This window comes from Camelus dromedarius, chromosome X (assembly GCF_036321535.1).
Source record: "Camelus dromedarius isolate mCamDro1 chromosome X, mCamDro1.pat, whole genome shotgun sequence".
Taxonomy (NCBI): Eukaryota; Metazoa; Chordata; class Mammalia; order Artiodactyla; family Camelidae; genus Camelus; species Camelus dromedarius.
In genome coordinates this window covers 28,727,309-28,743,930 of record NC_087472.1, presented here as the reverse complement: position 1 = coordinate 28,743,930, position 16,622 = coordinate 28,727,309, and the positions used below count along the sequence as shown (strand labels likewise).

At 36.6% G+C, this 16,622-nt stretch overlaps 1 protein-coding gene and 1 non-coding gene across 2 annotated transcripts in view; both read left to right on the top strand.

Annotated features, from left to right (window-relative positions):
- HTR2C (5-hydroxytryptamine receptor 2C) overlaps positions 1-14,158 on the top strand; it is a 213,588-nt gene extending 199,430 nt beyond the window's left edge. The window contains exon 6 of the mRNA XM_031446207.2: positions 10,672-14,158. Within this exon, the coding sequence (XP_031302067.1) occupies positions 10,672-11,498 (827 nt within the window). The 3' untranslated portion in view covers positions 11,499-14,158. The remainder of the gene's footprint in view (positions 1-10,671) is intronic.
- LOC116151055 (U6 spliceosomal RNA) lies at positions 1,225-1,328 on the top strand. The gene has a single exon (XR_004134849.1). It is a non-coding gene; the product is annotated as a U6 spliceosomal RNA (small nuclear RNA).
- Positions 14,159-16,622: the final 2,464 nt, after the last annotated feature.

The following is a 16,622-nucleotide window of genomic DNA, read 5'->3' as shown; positions in this document are numbered from 1 at the left end:
TCTCTAATCAATGAACATTTTAAATACCTGCTTTGAGATCTGGTCTTTTTAAAATTTTTAAAATTGGAGTATAATTGGCATATAACATTATATTAGTTTAGATATACAACGTGATGATTTGACATTTGTATATATTGTCAAATTATCAGCACAATAAGTTAACATCAGTCATGATACATAGTTATACAATTTGTTTTCTTGTGATAAGAAATTTTAAGATTTGAGATCTGGCCCTTTAAATCCAGTATCTGTGACCAATAAATATAGTTTATTTATATTGATTTCTCTTCACTGATTATGAGTGCCACCTTTCTATTTCTTTAGATAACTAATAACTTTTGATTTCAAACAGGAGATTGTTATACTTTGTGATATTCTGGAGTTTGTTTTCTCTTATGATGATAATTATTTTTGTTTTCTAGTAAGCAGTTACCTTTCTGGACTCAAACTATAAAATCTGTGTCCCCCACATTATGCAGCATCTAATGCCTCTGCTCAGTTTTCTTGGTTTCCAGCCGCTTCTTTTTTAGTGTATTCCTCCAATATTTCTTCTGCGCCTATGTAGCTTAAAGATCAATCAAGAACTGAGGCAGAGTTTATATCCAGATTTAGAGATTGCTAATATATTATTGAGGAATTCTGCATATATACATAAATGACATTTTTCTATAAATGTCCTATCTGGTAAAGTCTTTATCAGGTTTTCATATCAGGATTATGTTGGCCTCATAAAATTAGTTGAGTGTTTCTTTTCCATTATCTGAAACCATTTGTGTAAATTTGATGTTTCTCTCTTAAATGTTTGACCGAATTCACCAATGAAGCGATGTGAATGTCAGTTTGGTTTTGGAGAAATTTTTAAATATTAATTCAATTACTTTGATAAATGAAGAACAATTTCAATTTTCTGTTTCTTTCAATTTGATTCACTTTAGTTCACAGACAGTTAAATAAGATAAATATAAATAATAAAGATAACAAAGATTGAAAAAAAAAGTTAAAACTTTTTTACTTGAAGATAATTTTCTATGTGGAAACTCTTAAGGGATCTACAAAAAGAAAACTACTATCAATAAGTAAATGTAGCAACGTAGCAAGATACCAGATCAATATACTACACAAAAATAAATTGTATTTCCATATACTAGAAAAGTTTGGAAAATGTTATAGTTTACATCTATAATATCATAAAAAAAATAGTACTTCTAAAAACATGTGAAAATCATGCTCACTTTGGCAGCACATATACTAAAATTGGAACGATACAAAGATTAGCATGGCCCCTGCACAAGGATGACATGCAAATTCGTAAAGAAAAAAAAAAAAGAAAAACATATGAAAATCCTCTGCACTACTTCAAACTTCAAAATATTGCATAGAGAAATTAAGGTGAACTAATTAAATGGAGATATATTATGTGTTCTAAATGTTACCCAAATTAAACTATAGAATCATAGCAACTTCAAAAATAATCACATCCATTTTTTGCACAAATTGACAAGCTGATTCAAAAATTTATGGGGAAATGCAAAGCATCTAAGATAGTCAAAATAATTTTGAAAAAGAAAAATAAAGTAGAAGCACCTACACTATCTGATTTCAAGACTTATTATAAAGCTAAAGTAATCAAGAGAGTGGTTACTGATAAAAGAATAAAGAAATGAATCAATGCAGTTTTTTAAAAAGTAATTTAGAAATACACTCATACACATATAATCAGTTGAGTTTTTAAAAATATGCCAAGATAATTAAATGGGGAAAATAGTTTTTCCACCAAATGTTTTGAGACTTACATACACATTGATATGAACATATATTAATCTTGACCCCTACCTTTCACTATAAACTAAATTAAATAGATCAGACCTAAATATAAAATCTAAAGCTAAAATCATTATATATAAATTATTTAAGAATATCTATATAACCTTGGCATAGGACAGTATTTTTAAAATAAGAAACAAAATATATTAACAATCAAAGTAAAAGTTGAAAATTGAACTTCATTATAATTAGAAACTGCTCTTTGAATGACACTGTTAAGAAATGAAAAAAAAAAAAAAGCCACAGACTCACAGCAAATATTTTTGACAAAAAAATTTGTATCAAGAATATGTAAAGAAGTTTTACAATTAAATAATTAGACAAACAACTCAATTAAAAATGGGCAAAATCTTGAACACTTTATAAAAGAATATACCTAAATGGCAATAAGATCACAAAACAATGCTCAGTGTCATGAGGGCCATGCAATTTTAAGATCACTATGAGAAACAACTTCTCACCCATTAGAATGCCTAAAATTGAAAAGACTAACATTACCAAAGGTTGATGAGAATTATGTCAACTAAAATAAATGCACAGCCTAAAAGTTGAGAGCTGTTTTATTTGGCGGGAGGACTCGAGCCAGGATGACAGCCTCCCAGATCGCTCTGAGGGACTGCTCCAAAGAGGTAGGGGAAGAGCCAGGATTTATAGGAGCTTTACAACAAAGACCAGGTAGTTGGAACAATAAAAGACTACTTGTTAACTGAAGAAAATCAGACATCTCAAGTTAAAGAATTTAGCGCTTTTCTATGTATGGGAGGGAGAAAACATCTCATTGAATTCATTCCTTTGACAAGCACCTAGCTGTCTAGGGCCAGTATCCTGTCCTTTCTTATACTGAGTCCCCTCAGGGTGCACCATTGTGAGTGGCTGCAGAGACTGGGCTGCAGGTTTGTCTTCACTGTAGGGGGTGGCGGCAGCGGCTAATGACTTGATGGCTTCAGCATCCTTTGTTTAGTGATATGATTTGCAGTATTTTTCATTCACAATTATTAGCAACTGAAACTCTAAAGTTAACAGCTATTCTTTAGTTTTGGTGTAATTCTTCCAATTCTTTCCAACTTTGCCTCCACAGGGACCTTCATCTATCATCTTAAGCTTTCTTTTCTATATCTTTAAGCTCTTCCACTCTACTAGCTTTCATCTTTAATGTGTAAGCATATTATTACACCTTAAGTATAATCTTAGTTTCCTCAGTCTTCATTGGCTTGTGAGTAATGTAGGGAAGGAAAAATCATTTTTTCTCTACCCTTCTGAGTTCTTGGCGTAGACTCCTGTAATAAAAGACAGTTTAACAAAAGAAAACAATCAAGTTTGCTAACATGTATATATTACCTAAACATGGGAGATACCCAGAAATACTAAGTAACTCCCCCAGATGGCACAAGCCACCACCTTAAATATCATCTTCAGCTAAAGACAAAGATGCTGGGTGGGCTGAAGCCAGTTATGAGAGGTTACCAGGACAAGCTAGGTAAACAAAGCTAAGATTTGTTATGCAAATTTACATGGATGCCTTCTCTATTGATATGATTCTCTTGTGAATTAGTCATCCTTCTCTTCCTGCTACAGAGAGAGAGATATTTACAAATGGAGATTTCCTTTGTAAATGCAAATTTCCCTTCCTCTGTCTCAGAGCTTCTCTTGTGTCTGCCATTTCTCAAATTAATCAACTCAAAATAATCCTTATACCAAAGAGGCATAATTTGGGGTGACATATTCTGCTACCCTTCAGTAGTAATGTTGCCATATTTCAGTGTTACCTCAAATTTCACTTTCTCAAGCTCCCAGCCATATTATATTGGACCTCCCCCACTGTTAAAAATCAAAATTCAACTGAGTAAATTTGAAGATCTAATTGGCTTTACTCAGTGATTCATGAATTAGGTAGCATCCCATCTAGTAAATAGACAGGCACTCCAGGGGATTGTACAAAATGGAACGTTTTTATAGGTGAAAAGAGAGCAGTGCAAAGAAGTTATCAGCAAAAGAAAATAACTAATTGTTTCAGGTCAGGTCATCTTCTCTTGGGGGAAAGGTGATGGGAGGGGACTTACAATGCAGATTACCTCACTATTGCCTATCAGGAAAGCAGTTAAGTCTTGGTTTGCTGTCATGAGGGCAGATGACTCCATGTGGGGCTTGCTATTTCTTTTTAGCAGTCACCTCTCCACAAATTCTTATCCAAGTTTCTCTTATAAACCCCGGGCATTCCTCTTGTCACCTCATGCACTGTCTTCTCAAGCTTTCCTGCTTACAAAGAACTTACTTCTCTTAGTTCAACTTCCCTCACAGTCATTTAAGAACTTTTCCTTACTCTGTATCCTTCATTCATGCATGCTTATGTTCCTACTCTTCCCAAAGTTAAAAAGGCCTCTAAATTCAAAGTTGACTCTCAACCTGATTCCAAATTCCTTAAAATTCTCACTGTCCCAATCCCATACTGATTTGTTTGCCAAAGGATGCAAAATGATTCTCTCTCCACCTCTCAGTTACACACCTGAGAACAGAGATGGTGCTGCTTCTATTTGTTTTGTCTTCCATGTTCTCTGAAAATAGTTCCTTCATCTTCTACTGTCAATTCCCACGTTTAAAGATCTTACTTATTACTCTGTGAGGCAAGGGACTGCTTGTGTCAACTTGACATCATGTGGTCCTCCTAGGTGTCTTTGAAAAAATTCCTCTCCGTGAAAAACTCATGAAATTGATACCTCTGAGATAGCCCTGCAGTTCAGTAAAAATTGCCTTAATCTGTGTTTTCATTTTGATGTTGGTCAATCTGTTTGTTCCAGGAAATGTATTTTATAATCTCTCTCCTCTATCATAATGTCATTTATTATTCATCTCTCAGCAATTTGTTTCCTATCTTGACTACTCCACTATAATTGTTCTTTATTTATTTTTTTAATGAAGTGTTAATTCATCTTACTTTCTTTTTTTTTTAAATTTTTTTGTGGGGGAGGTAATTAGGTTACTTATTTATTTATTTGTTTTTAGAGGCGGTACTGGGGATTGAACTCAGGGCCTTGTGTATGCTAAGTGAGCGCTCTACCACTTGAGCTATGCCCTCCCCCCTCTATAATTGTTCTTTATAATCACCAGTGACTGCCTCATTTTCAAAGACAGAGGAAATATTTCAAATTCTAGACCTCTCTGTGACATTTGATGCTGTTAAGGATGCCTTCTGTAGAACGTTCCCCCCCTTTACCTGTTATGATGTAATTTTTTGCTCACAGTGAATTATTACCATTCTACTGATACCCACTTTGCAAATTTTGCCGCTGATAATTTTGATTTTGCCAGAAGATGTCAAAAGGAGTTTTTCAGCCCAGGTTCACACATGCACTAACAATGGCAACTATGTAATAACTGCTGTCTGACCAACACTGATTGTTGAGATACTATCAGCTTTAAGATGCATCACACTTTCCAAGATGTTAAAATCTAAAAGAAATGTACATCTACAAATAATTGGCATATTGCATTATTATCTGATTGTTTGAAGAGAACTGATCTGTGTTGCTTGAATTCAAGGCTTCAAGGAATAATGTGAACATCTTTATTCATTCCCGGAACGTATTTGCCTTATCTGAAGTTCAACAGCTGCACCGAGTTATGGCTTTTATGAAGTTATAATAAGATAGTGCATGTGAAGTACATACTGCAGATAAAGTACCAAAGTCAGTAAGCACTCAATGAATGATAGTTAGCTGTCGTAGCAGTCATAGTAACACATATTTTTAATAAAAAGGTGTTACTGAATTCAATGCTTTTAAAATGCTAAGACTCTCTATGTTTATTGAACGTAGTTTTTCTCTCTGAGTTTAAGTAACCTTAATAAATAATAATCACCCTTACAGAGCTTTTTGAGAACTTAATGAGATAATGCATGCAAAATATTTGACTGTTTATTGGTTGAAGTAGTATCCGATATTTTTCAGCAGAACATGAATTATAACTTATCTTTGTTATTTCTACAATTCTAAAGAAGATGATATAGATTTACTGAGGTTAATTTCAGAAAGCTTAAGTGATTCTAGTTAATAATTCTTTATGTATTTTTTGTCTGGATTGGATAATATATGAAAGTACATAAAACACTTGACACTCAGTAAAAAGTAATTATTATTATTACAATTGTTGTTATTTATACCTGGTATTTTCTATGGTAGTTCATTTCCACTTTCTCTCCTTGGCCAAATCAAAAGGTTTAAAAGTATCAAAGATTGCTCCATTATACTTGCTAAACTAACTTAACTTCTGAAGTTAACTTCACCAAATAACGTGTGCCTTTCATAATTTGTATGAGAATGAGTGAGATAATGCATGTATTAAGTTGCTATTATTGATATTGTTTGTGTTTTCCCAACATAACATCGCCTGAATTTCCACTAGTTAGCACATTTAAAATACTGAGAAAGATTTTACATACATTTGCTGAATTTACCTCTCCAGGGCTTAAACAACTTCATCCATTAACATAGAACAGCAGTTCTCAAACTCTTTTGTGTCAGGACCCCATTATGCGCTTCAAAATAATTAAAGACCTCAAAGAGCTTTTGTTTATGTGGATTATATCTATCGATATTTATTGTATTAGAAATTAAAACTGAGAAATGTTTAAAATATTTATGAATCAGTTCATTTTAAATAACAATCATGAACCCATTTAATATTAACATGAGTAACATATTTTTATAAAAATTGCGTTTTCCAAAAATAATTAAGAGAGAAGACAGGCATTGTTTTACAGTTTTGAAAATCTCTTTAATGTTTCATTTTATGGAAAGATAGTTGGATTCTCATATGTATACCTGCATTCAACCTCTTGTGGTCTGTCATTTGGGTTGACGTTTATAAACAAGATGCAATTTTAAAGACAAATAGTTGGAAAAGGGAAACAGCAACCTCGCTGAAAGAGTCTCAGAGGCCCCCCAGGGTCCCTGAGCCATACTTTGAGAACTGCTGACATATACTTTTAATTTTTTTGAAGTATTGAATAAGATAATCTGTGTAATAGATATTGTTATTAATGCTGCTTTAGTTGTTGCTATTGTTTATATATAATTTTCAGATATTGTCAGAGCTTGAGTTTCTTGTTTTGTTGACTGCATTCATGGTCTCTAAAAAAACAAAAACAAAACTAATGATGATCTAGATTTGGTAAAGTCGTTAAGCTACTTCACCAAATATTATCTGTAGTAGGGTTTTTAATCAAATTGAGATAATACATTTTATATCTGTAATGTCGGTCATATGCACAGTTCAGCGCCTGGCACATAAGAGAGCCTCAATAAAAGGCAGCTTTAGAATCACTCTGCCCTCAATGTACATAAAATTATATAAATAGATGCCAGGGGTAAAACTGGCCTCTCACATCCAGTAACACCTTCAGCTCATCTGGGATCACTCTGCTAGCCTCTCTTTTTGTCCCTTGACAAGGCCTACTTTTAGTCTCAAGAATCCCTTAGGAAAGTGAATAAATCTTTTAACAGAAGTAAGCTAATACCAACCCAGAGTTGGGGTCTGAGAAATGCTGACTCCCACTGACCTAAAGATCAGCATGTGAGGCCTTCCCTAGGAAACTTCAGATATCCTAGGAATGCCTAAAAGACTGTGCAGCATTTCCTTGGGGAATTGAATCTCCTCTCCAGCACTTGTTTCTTGAGTGTAGATATGTCTACCCTTGTCAGAATTCATGCAAATGAATTGCACGTTCCCCAGACCATGTTTCTAGCCTCAGGCTCTAGTTCCCACATTGCTGGAGGGCAGGAAAGAAGGGAATTTTGGAAGGGGAGCTGTTCCCCTACGCCCATTCTCCGATCTTGCTGTAGGAGCCTAAGAAAGTATAGCAGTTTTCTACCAGCATTTTGTCAGAAAATGGCCTTTCTCTCAACATTTATACCAAAGTGATGAGTGTTTCCACTAAGGAGACCAAGACTTTTGCTCTAGAAGTAATCACCTCCAAGGTTAGCAGTTGTACTAAATCTTGGAGACTTTTATAATCTTAGGTCTAAAAGCCATTTCTTTGTTTCAGAAAGGACCTCTATGTCTCCTTTTAACTTCTTCAATTTTTCAAATATTAATCTCTTGTTATAGAAACTTTCAAAGATTGTAAAATTAGATAGAATTATGTAATAAAGACCCATGTACTCATTATCGAGCTCCACAATTTATCAATTTATGGAGTATCTCGTTTCATCCATACTTCCATCCACTTCTCCCTCACATGTTATTTTGAAATAAACCTCAGAATCATAATACTTGGGGGAGGGTATAGCTCAGTGGTAGAGTATGTCCTTAACATGCACAAGGTCCTGGGTTCAATTACCAGTACCAACATTTAAATAAAGCATAAACAAATAAATAAATAAATCTAATTACCTCCCCCCACAAAAAAGAAAAAGAATCATAATACTTCATCCATAGATATTTCAGTATGTACATCTCAAAATATAAGAACTATTTTTGTACATAATCACAGTATCAACATCACTTTAAAAATTAATGAATAATAATTATTTAATATCATCAAAAGGCCAGTCATTGTTTAGAATTTTCACCTGTGTCATGAATATTTTTAAAAATTTGTTTGTTAGCATCAAGATCCCAAGAAAGTCCACATATTATAATTGCTTGATAGGTCTTTTAAGTCTCTCTTAATCTTAGGTTCTCTAATTTTTTCTCTTGTAAATGACTTGTTTTTAAGAAACCTTTCCCTCTTTTCTTAATCCCATATTAGCTGCCTTAATTTCAGAAACCTTCCTACAGCCTAATCCTTCACCAAAGCGTTTCATGAAGGATAAACCAATACTGACTTCCTTGAGGCAAGCTTGATCTACACTCTTTCTAGATATTCTCTCACATTTATGAATTTTGGAATAAAGATTCTAGCAATACAAGCTGGCAGCATCCTTACCTCCCTTTTTATAACTCTTAAGAAATGTAACTGTGTGGTTCTGCTGTACTCTGTATTCCAAATGCCTGTTGACATTCCTCCAAGCGTTTCATCAAACTTGGTGTATAATACCTTCTGATACTTGCCACTCTTCCCATCTGGGGTTCAAAGGTCTGTTCACCAGGATCCTGCACTGTATTACCTGAGGATACTCTTTTTTTTTTTTTTTTTTTTTTTTTTTTTTTGGAGGGGGAGGCAATTAGGTTTATTTATTTTTAGTTGAGGTACTGGGAATTGAACCCAGGATCCTGTGCTTGACTAAGCATGTGCTCTACCGCTGAGCTTTATCCTACCCCCTGAGGATACTTTCTGTTTGCAGTTTCTCCTAATCTTCACAGCCTTTCTCGCTCGCTTGAGTGGCATGCCTAGCTAGGTTCAGAGTAGCAGGCATGTACCAATATCCTAAGAAGTCTAGTCACACCTGTCGCTGCTTCTTGTACCATCACTCTGCGTCTTTCGTTAGAAAAAGACCCGTCATTTCAGAAATTCAGGATCCGAGGAAGAAAGCTTAGAGATCACTTTCCAGGCGTTTTTGGTTCCTCATGTCTTCCCAGAAATTAAATACCAATCAACATCTTCAGTGAGCTTTTAGCAAAGAAATATTGACCATTTTTTCCCTCTTGGTCATCCAGGCAGACACTTCATACCGGACAGAGGGTGTTAAGACAACTTGTAGGGATTTTCAGTTTCAACTTTATTACTGTTCCCTATGTGTTCCCTAAAGCCAGCAGTGATCATTGAGAGGGCACTTCTATCCCCTCTCACAGTTCATAAGGTAGATAGATAGCCACCAGCCCAGGATTCCTCATGATAATCTCTGATAGAATCCTAAAGTGCAGCCTGAATTTTCCCAGGCTTCAACTTCCTGTGCCACAAAAGAGGGTAAATTAACATTAAAATTTAATTTTCACTCACAATGTTATCCCTACTTATTGATGTAGGACATCTTCAAGATCTACCATCATGATTTCCAAAAATGTTCAGGTTTCTTACTTATGCTCAGGATCACCTTCTGCTCCCAACTCCTAGTTGATATTTTCTGCCTGTGAGCTTCTTTATTTTTGGAGATGCTTACCTAGATTACCACCTCTCAGTAGTCTTAAAAAACTAAAGTGTTCAAAATTCCACACAGAAATGGGAGACTCTATCTTCCAACTCTGTATTTCTGTCTTTCTTGCTTATGCCCAGAGTCAGTTTCTGCATAGAGTTTATGTCTGCACTGGGGTCAGACCTAACCATGTAGCACATTTGGGGGCCATACTATCCTCTCCATCTCCAGTAACTCCAGAGCGCTCAGATCCTGTCTCCAAAAGCCTGACAGACAAAAGTTCCGATTCTGGACCATTTTCCTCAGGAAAGGAGGGAGTGGAAACAGATGTCTTCACCTAAAAATTCATCTCAACCTCGATTTGCTATTATTACTCTTTTAGATGATATATCATTTTTATTGCATTTGGAAGATGCTAAAAATGAACAATGGATTTATTGATGTCATTGAGTACAGATGTAAATTTATTCATTTATTCAACAAATGTTTATTGAGTGCCTTCTATGAGCCAGGACAGTTCTAGAATTGGAAATAAAATAGAAAAGACACAAATCACTCTTATGAACAACCATATCTGCAATTGCTTATCTCAATAATGATAATTCCATACTTCTACAGAAGTTTGGAGAGAAGGCATTCCTAACTTGAAAAAAAGCTATCATTTTCTGATATCGTACTGCTACACTTTTCATGTAATTGTCAATTTATGCTGTGAATAGCTTTCAACAAACATCAGATCTAAGTTTTCTTCCGTGAAATGCAACAGAATGTACGTCATTGCACAAATCTGTCCAACTTTTCAATATGCTGTAACCACGTCCTAACTTCTTTTTTGTAGGTGTGTCAGTTCCTATCCCAGTGATTGGACTGAGAGATGAGGACAAGGTGTTCGTCAACAACACCACCTGCGTGCTGAATGACCCAAATTTCGTTCTTATCGGGTCCTTCGTAGCTTTCTTCATACCGCTGACGATCATGGTGATTACGTACTGTCTGACGATCCACGTCCTTCGCCGACAAGCTCTGATGCTACTGCACGGCCACACCGAGGAACCGCCGGGAATAAGCCTGGATTTCCTGAAGTGCTGCAAGAGGAATGCCGCAGACGAGGAGAACTCTGCAAACCCTAATCAGGATTTGAACCCACGCCGAAGAAAGAAGAAAGAGAGACGGCCTAGGGGCACCATGCAGGCTATCAACAACGAACGGAAAGCCTCGAAAGTCCTTGGCATCGTTTTCTTTGTGTTTCTGATCATGTGGTGCCCGTTCTTTATTACTAATATTCTGTCGGTTCTTTGTGAGAAGGCTTGTAATCAAAAGCTCATGGAAAAGCTTCTGAATGTGTTTGTTTGGATTGGCTATGTTTGTTCAGGAATTAATCCTCTGGTGTACACTCTTTTCAACAAAGTTTACCGAAGGGCTTTCTCCAACTATTTGCGCTGCAATTATAAGGCAGAAAAAAAGCCTCCGGTCAGACAGATCCCGAGAGTTGCTGCCACTGCTTTGTCTGGGAGGGAGCTTAACGTTAACATTTACCGGCACACCAACGAACCGGTGATTAAGAAAGCTGATGACAAAGAGCCCGGTATAGAGATGCAAGTTGAGAATTTGGAGCTCCCAGTTAATCCCTCCAATGTGGTCAGTGAAAGGATTAGTAGTGTGTAAGAAAGAGCAGCACAGTCTTTTCCTACAGCGAAGCTACCAATGTAGGAAATTGCTCTATAATTCTTCTGTCGGTCATAACTAATGTAAATATTGCAGTCTGAAAAAAGTGTTTTTATATATAGCTTTGCAATCCTGTACTTTACAATCATGCTTACAATGGTGAGATTTAGAGTTCTATATTTACTGTTTATAAGAGATTGAGAATAACTTATTTTGATTGTTTGATGCAAAAATGTTGATTTTTTTCCCCTTCCTTCCTTCCTCCCACCTTCCCTCCCTCTCTTTCTTTCTCATTCTCTCTCTCTCTTTTTCTTTTATGCATAAGGAAATGTTGATGTTCATCTCAGGAGGCATTTGCAGGAGACCAGAATGATGCACGTGACAGTGGTTATATTTCAACCACACCAAAATTGAACAAATTCGGTGAAATCTTTTTTCCAGGTTAACAGTAAATATGCACTTTAAAATCTTGCTCTGCTCATCTACACACATAAATACAGTAAGATAGGTTCTGCCTGCTGATACTCTATCACACCTATTAGTGAGTTAAAGGCGGAACTTAGCCTTGTTGTCACATGTAGGGGAAATTTTGACATTGTCACAATGTTGTGGTGATATTTTACTGCAATGTCTGTCCCCAAACATAGTGGTATTCTAACATAGCAGCTAGTTAACCAGGACTACAGAAGTGGAAGGCTGATACGAGATATATACACCAATAATACCTTTTCACTTCTTAAGAACAATATTCAAATTCTGATTATAATGACAAGCAAACTGGAATTAGTGTTTTCATTCTGGTCCTTAGTAAATACCTAATTCCATGATTCACCTGGGAAACGAGATCCCAGAGTTATTTCCCAATCCAGGAGTCAACATCAATTGGGTTTTGATCTCAGAATCCTGGAAATTCGTGTGCTACACACAAAGTGAAATTAGCATGTGAGCCTTATGAAATTATTTTCTTAATTATGGTACCTCTATCTATAGGACCTAATTTAGCAGTCCATTTTTGAGTAAAACTTGTGTTGGAAGTATAGATGATCAAAACTTTGAAAGTTTTACTTGATTAAGGACTACAGAACTGGGCCCTTAGAATGTGAAAAAAAAAAAAAAGGTAATTAAAAAGAAGCTTTTACTGAACTCTGGGAAAAACAGAAATACAGAGTTTCCATTTGGATTTTAAAGAAAATTTATCTCATTTTCAGATCCTTCCAAACTCTCTAGTGCAGGGAAAGGCTGCGGCTAATTTGTGAAAGTGGCAAGCTCTTTACTGTACTGCAATTATGTACCAGAAGTTTCAATCTTTGTTAAAATATAGTGTTGTGTAATAAGTGTTGGCCATCGTTTCATTCGTAGGCCTGCTGCTCTCTAAGAATTCAGTACCATTTTACTAGTTTGTTAACCGTGAAAGGTTTTCAAACATTGCTAAAGTCAGACCATTAAGTCTATGCTGTGTGCAGAGTATACACGTGTTCCCAGTAATTGTATTTCCATGTGTGTCCATTTCACACAACTGTGAATCAATTTCCGAAGAATGCATAATGCTGTTCCTTACACCTGACAGTTACTTACGCATCTTAGAGTGTGCCTCTCAGTATCTTGAAATTGGTGGAGGCAGAATCTGAATTTCTAAAAACCCCTGGTGTGTGTCCTCAACACACAGCATAGATAAATCCAACAGTCTGCCACAAAGGCAGTGGGAGAGCTGCTGTATTTGAGGAAACTCATACAGTCCCTACGTGATTTGCAACACTGCCAAATGCCAGTCAATTGCTTGAGCATGCCCAAATATAACATGAAAGTAAAGTCTACCTGCCTATTAGCTCAGATGAACTGCATGTTAAAACAATTATGTGAAATTGAATGAAATGATCTAATTCTTAGCGAAATGAAAATGTCTGAAGAAACACAGCATGCACTGAGCATGCCTTCTGCGCATACAGATGGCATCCTGCATGTATGCCATGTATGTTGCATAAATCCATCGATTTGTATTAATGTAAGGCAGAGTAGGTGATCTAAGAAGGACTGAAATCCTTCAGCAGTCTTTAAAAAGACCATGCATTCAGATCTGAAGAATTGTGAGTATTAGAGAAAACTGGAAACATCTGATTTCTTTTCTGAAGTATCAGGGCAAGCTCATAGCACATGTTTTACAAAGAAATAAAATATAAACCACAGATTTTCAAAAGCACTAGCAATAAGTTGAATGATAATAGCTTATAGCACATTTGTTAATAATTCTTATGTCATCAGTAGTAGTACTTAATAGTACCCAACACAGTAATTTTCCTCAAATTGTGTGCTATTCGTAAGTTCTGTGCAGTTTGGTATGAAACAAGTATCTCATTTGGATATCAATCTTACAGTTCAATGTTAAATCTACAAACTTTTATAAATGTTTTAAAGTCCATGTGACAAGTGTAAATGTGGTGAATTTATTGTCAAATAAATCATTTTGATGTACTATTATATATGTATATCTGTTTAAGACACGTGCAACAGACTGCCTTATATTATTTCCTGTAAATCTTCCTTCATCAAGTGGTACTTTTGTGAGCGGTTGCAAAGTGTTGTCTTATTCCCGGTTCCTGTATGTTATCCATTCCAGATTTTTGTGATACTTCCTATTAATTTATTAAATTTATTAAATGTTGCCTAATATGTCACGTGTCTTTTTTTCCCCTGACATTTTTTTTTGAGAGGAAAATATATCACTTCCGTTAATTTTCTTATAGAACTAAATTGGAACCTGTAAAATAAATTCACAGACACAACCGTAAATGTATCACTCTTCTGATTAATTCTGCATGTACTCAAAGACTATGACACCAGAGGAAAGACAAGAGGTGTAGGGGGGAGGGTATAGCTCAACTGACAGAGCACATGCTTAGCATACACAAGGTCCTAGGCTCAATCCCCAGTACTGCCTCTAAAAATAGATAAATAAGTAAACCTAATTACCTCTCCCCCACTAAAAAAAAATTAGAATAAAAAAACATTTTAAAAGAGGTGTAAACAACAAAAGTAACATTAACAGCAACATCACCGATTCCTCATGAGCAGAATAACTGCAGTCTCAAATTATCCTACCTTCCTTAGCCTGAGCAGGGGCCTGGGGTGGCCCAGGCGCTCCCCTTGCTATAGCTATCATTGCTATCTTATTCCCACCAGACTCGAAGCAAGCCAAGAACAGGGAGGACCGTGTTAATCCTGTTGATAGCTTTATCCCCAGTTGTTAGTGGCCACTCTACTTTCAACAGATATGTATTGAGCCTCAGTATTTGTGGGCACTGTATTAGCTGTTCCTGTTGCCAAAATGGGTCTTACAACTCCCCACTCTTCAGTCATACAGTGTGACTTTACACCTTAACTTACCTCCATCCCAAATGGCTTTAGATACCTGTACAATCGTCAGGATCACCATACTATGCCTCTCTGTTCCTCCTCACCTGGAGCCAAAGAACATTGGCCTTTTCTTTCGACATATATCCCTTCCTGATGCTGGGTGAGCCTACTGGCAAGAGTTCGGTTCCCTGAGACAAAAGCAGGAAAACCTCATTCCTTTGTAAGTATGACTAGGTTGATTCCTAGGAGCGGGTCAAGGGATAAAGGTTGAACTGCCACTGAAACAGCAGGGTCACTGCTGCCAGTGGCCAGAAATATCTTGTACCACTGACACTAGGGGCTACTCTTCCCCAACAAGAAGGCAATGGAGAGAAGTTGAAGTTTCTGATGGCACAGAACTGGACTTGTTACTACAGTGCAAAGGAAGGTGGGCAGAGGAAGACTGGAGTGCTCCCATATCACAGCACTGGAAGGTCTTCGTGGTCTGAAGAGAGAAAGATGCTTCTTGCCATCAAGCAGCAGTAAGTGTCTGCTTAATGCAGAAACACAGTTTCTAAATGGTTCCTTAGCTTCCACTTAAGCCAATGCAATCTCCATGGTCGAGGCCCTATTTCTCCTTGTATAGTCTTCCTAGAGGTATGTTAACATATCACCCAAGGAGCTGACTATATTAGAAAGAGGTATTTTTTATAGGCAATGCCAACAGGAGTAGGTGACATCAGAGTGCTTCTCAAATATTATGTGACCTGTAGCACACTTATAAACATAATTAGCTCTAAGAGATAGGATGGGTCCCCTAGGATCTAAATTCTGAGGTGGAAATAAGTGCATAGGATATCTATTAGGAAGTGATCTTAGGATCCATCTGCACAGGGAAAGGGAAGAAAGGACGACTGGGCAGAGGGAAAGGTTGGGCTGTGATGTAGTTACAATAGAACTCATTCCCCCTGCACCTTTGGAGGGGAAGAGATACCACTTCACCTCATTTTCTTTAAAAATTAAATTGAATTCTGTAAAATAAGTTCATAAATACACATGCAACCAGAAAGTATCACCCTTCCTGACTCATTCTGCATGTCCTCAAAGACGACAACACCAGGGCACAGACAACTAAGAGGTGTTAGATCACACTTAGCTGACTCCCCTGGAAAGCTTTGAATCTAAGATACCCCTTCAGATTTTGTCCCAAGTTGGAGGAACAGGGCCACTCCTCTATACCTCCACTGTCCCCAGGAGAGATGTATGACCATGTGCCAGATCATTCACTTCAACAGAGGCAACTCGCAAAGAGAGCTTATAGCTGAAAGCTGTCAAGTCCACAATCTCCCATCACCTGGGGAATAAACCCTTCAGCCCTGAAGGTGGGGTCTTGTCGGGGCAGCATAGCATCTATAACAGATGGTGTATTTATTGGCTAGAAAAGATTCACCACCTAGCTCAGCACCTATATAAACAACATGAAAGAACCTGGCTGGCATCACTTAGGCCAAAATTAAGGCAAATTGAGGTGAAAGGAAATATGTTTTTATATGTAGTTTCTCTTGTTATTAAGGGTGTTCTCAACAGCTTACTAAGATTCTTAGATTTCTGAATCCATCTGGATAGTCCAGGCTATTCTGCAGTAAAAACCAAGCCTAAAGTCTCAAAGGCTTAACAACACAAATGTACATTTTGTGCTCACACTCCATGTCTGATGTGGGTTGCCAGGAAACCTCTTCTCAGTTACTTTAGGAAAAATTGGTGATAGAGGCTCCATCTCTACCCGTGCTTCCA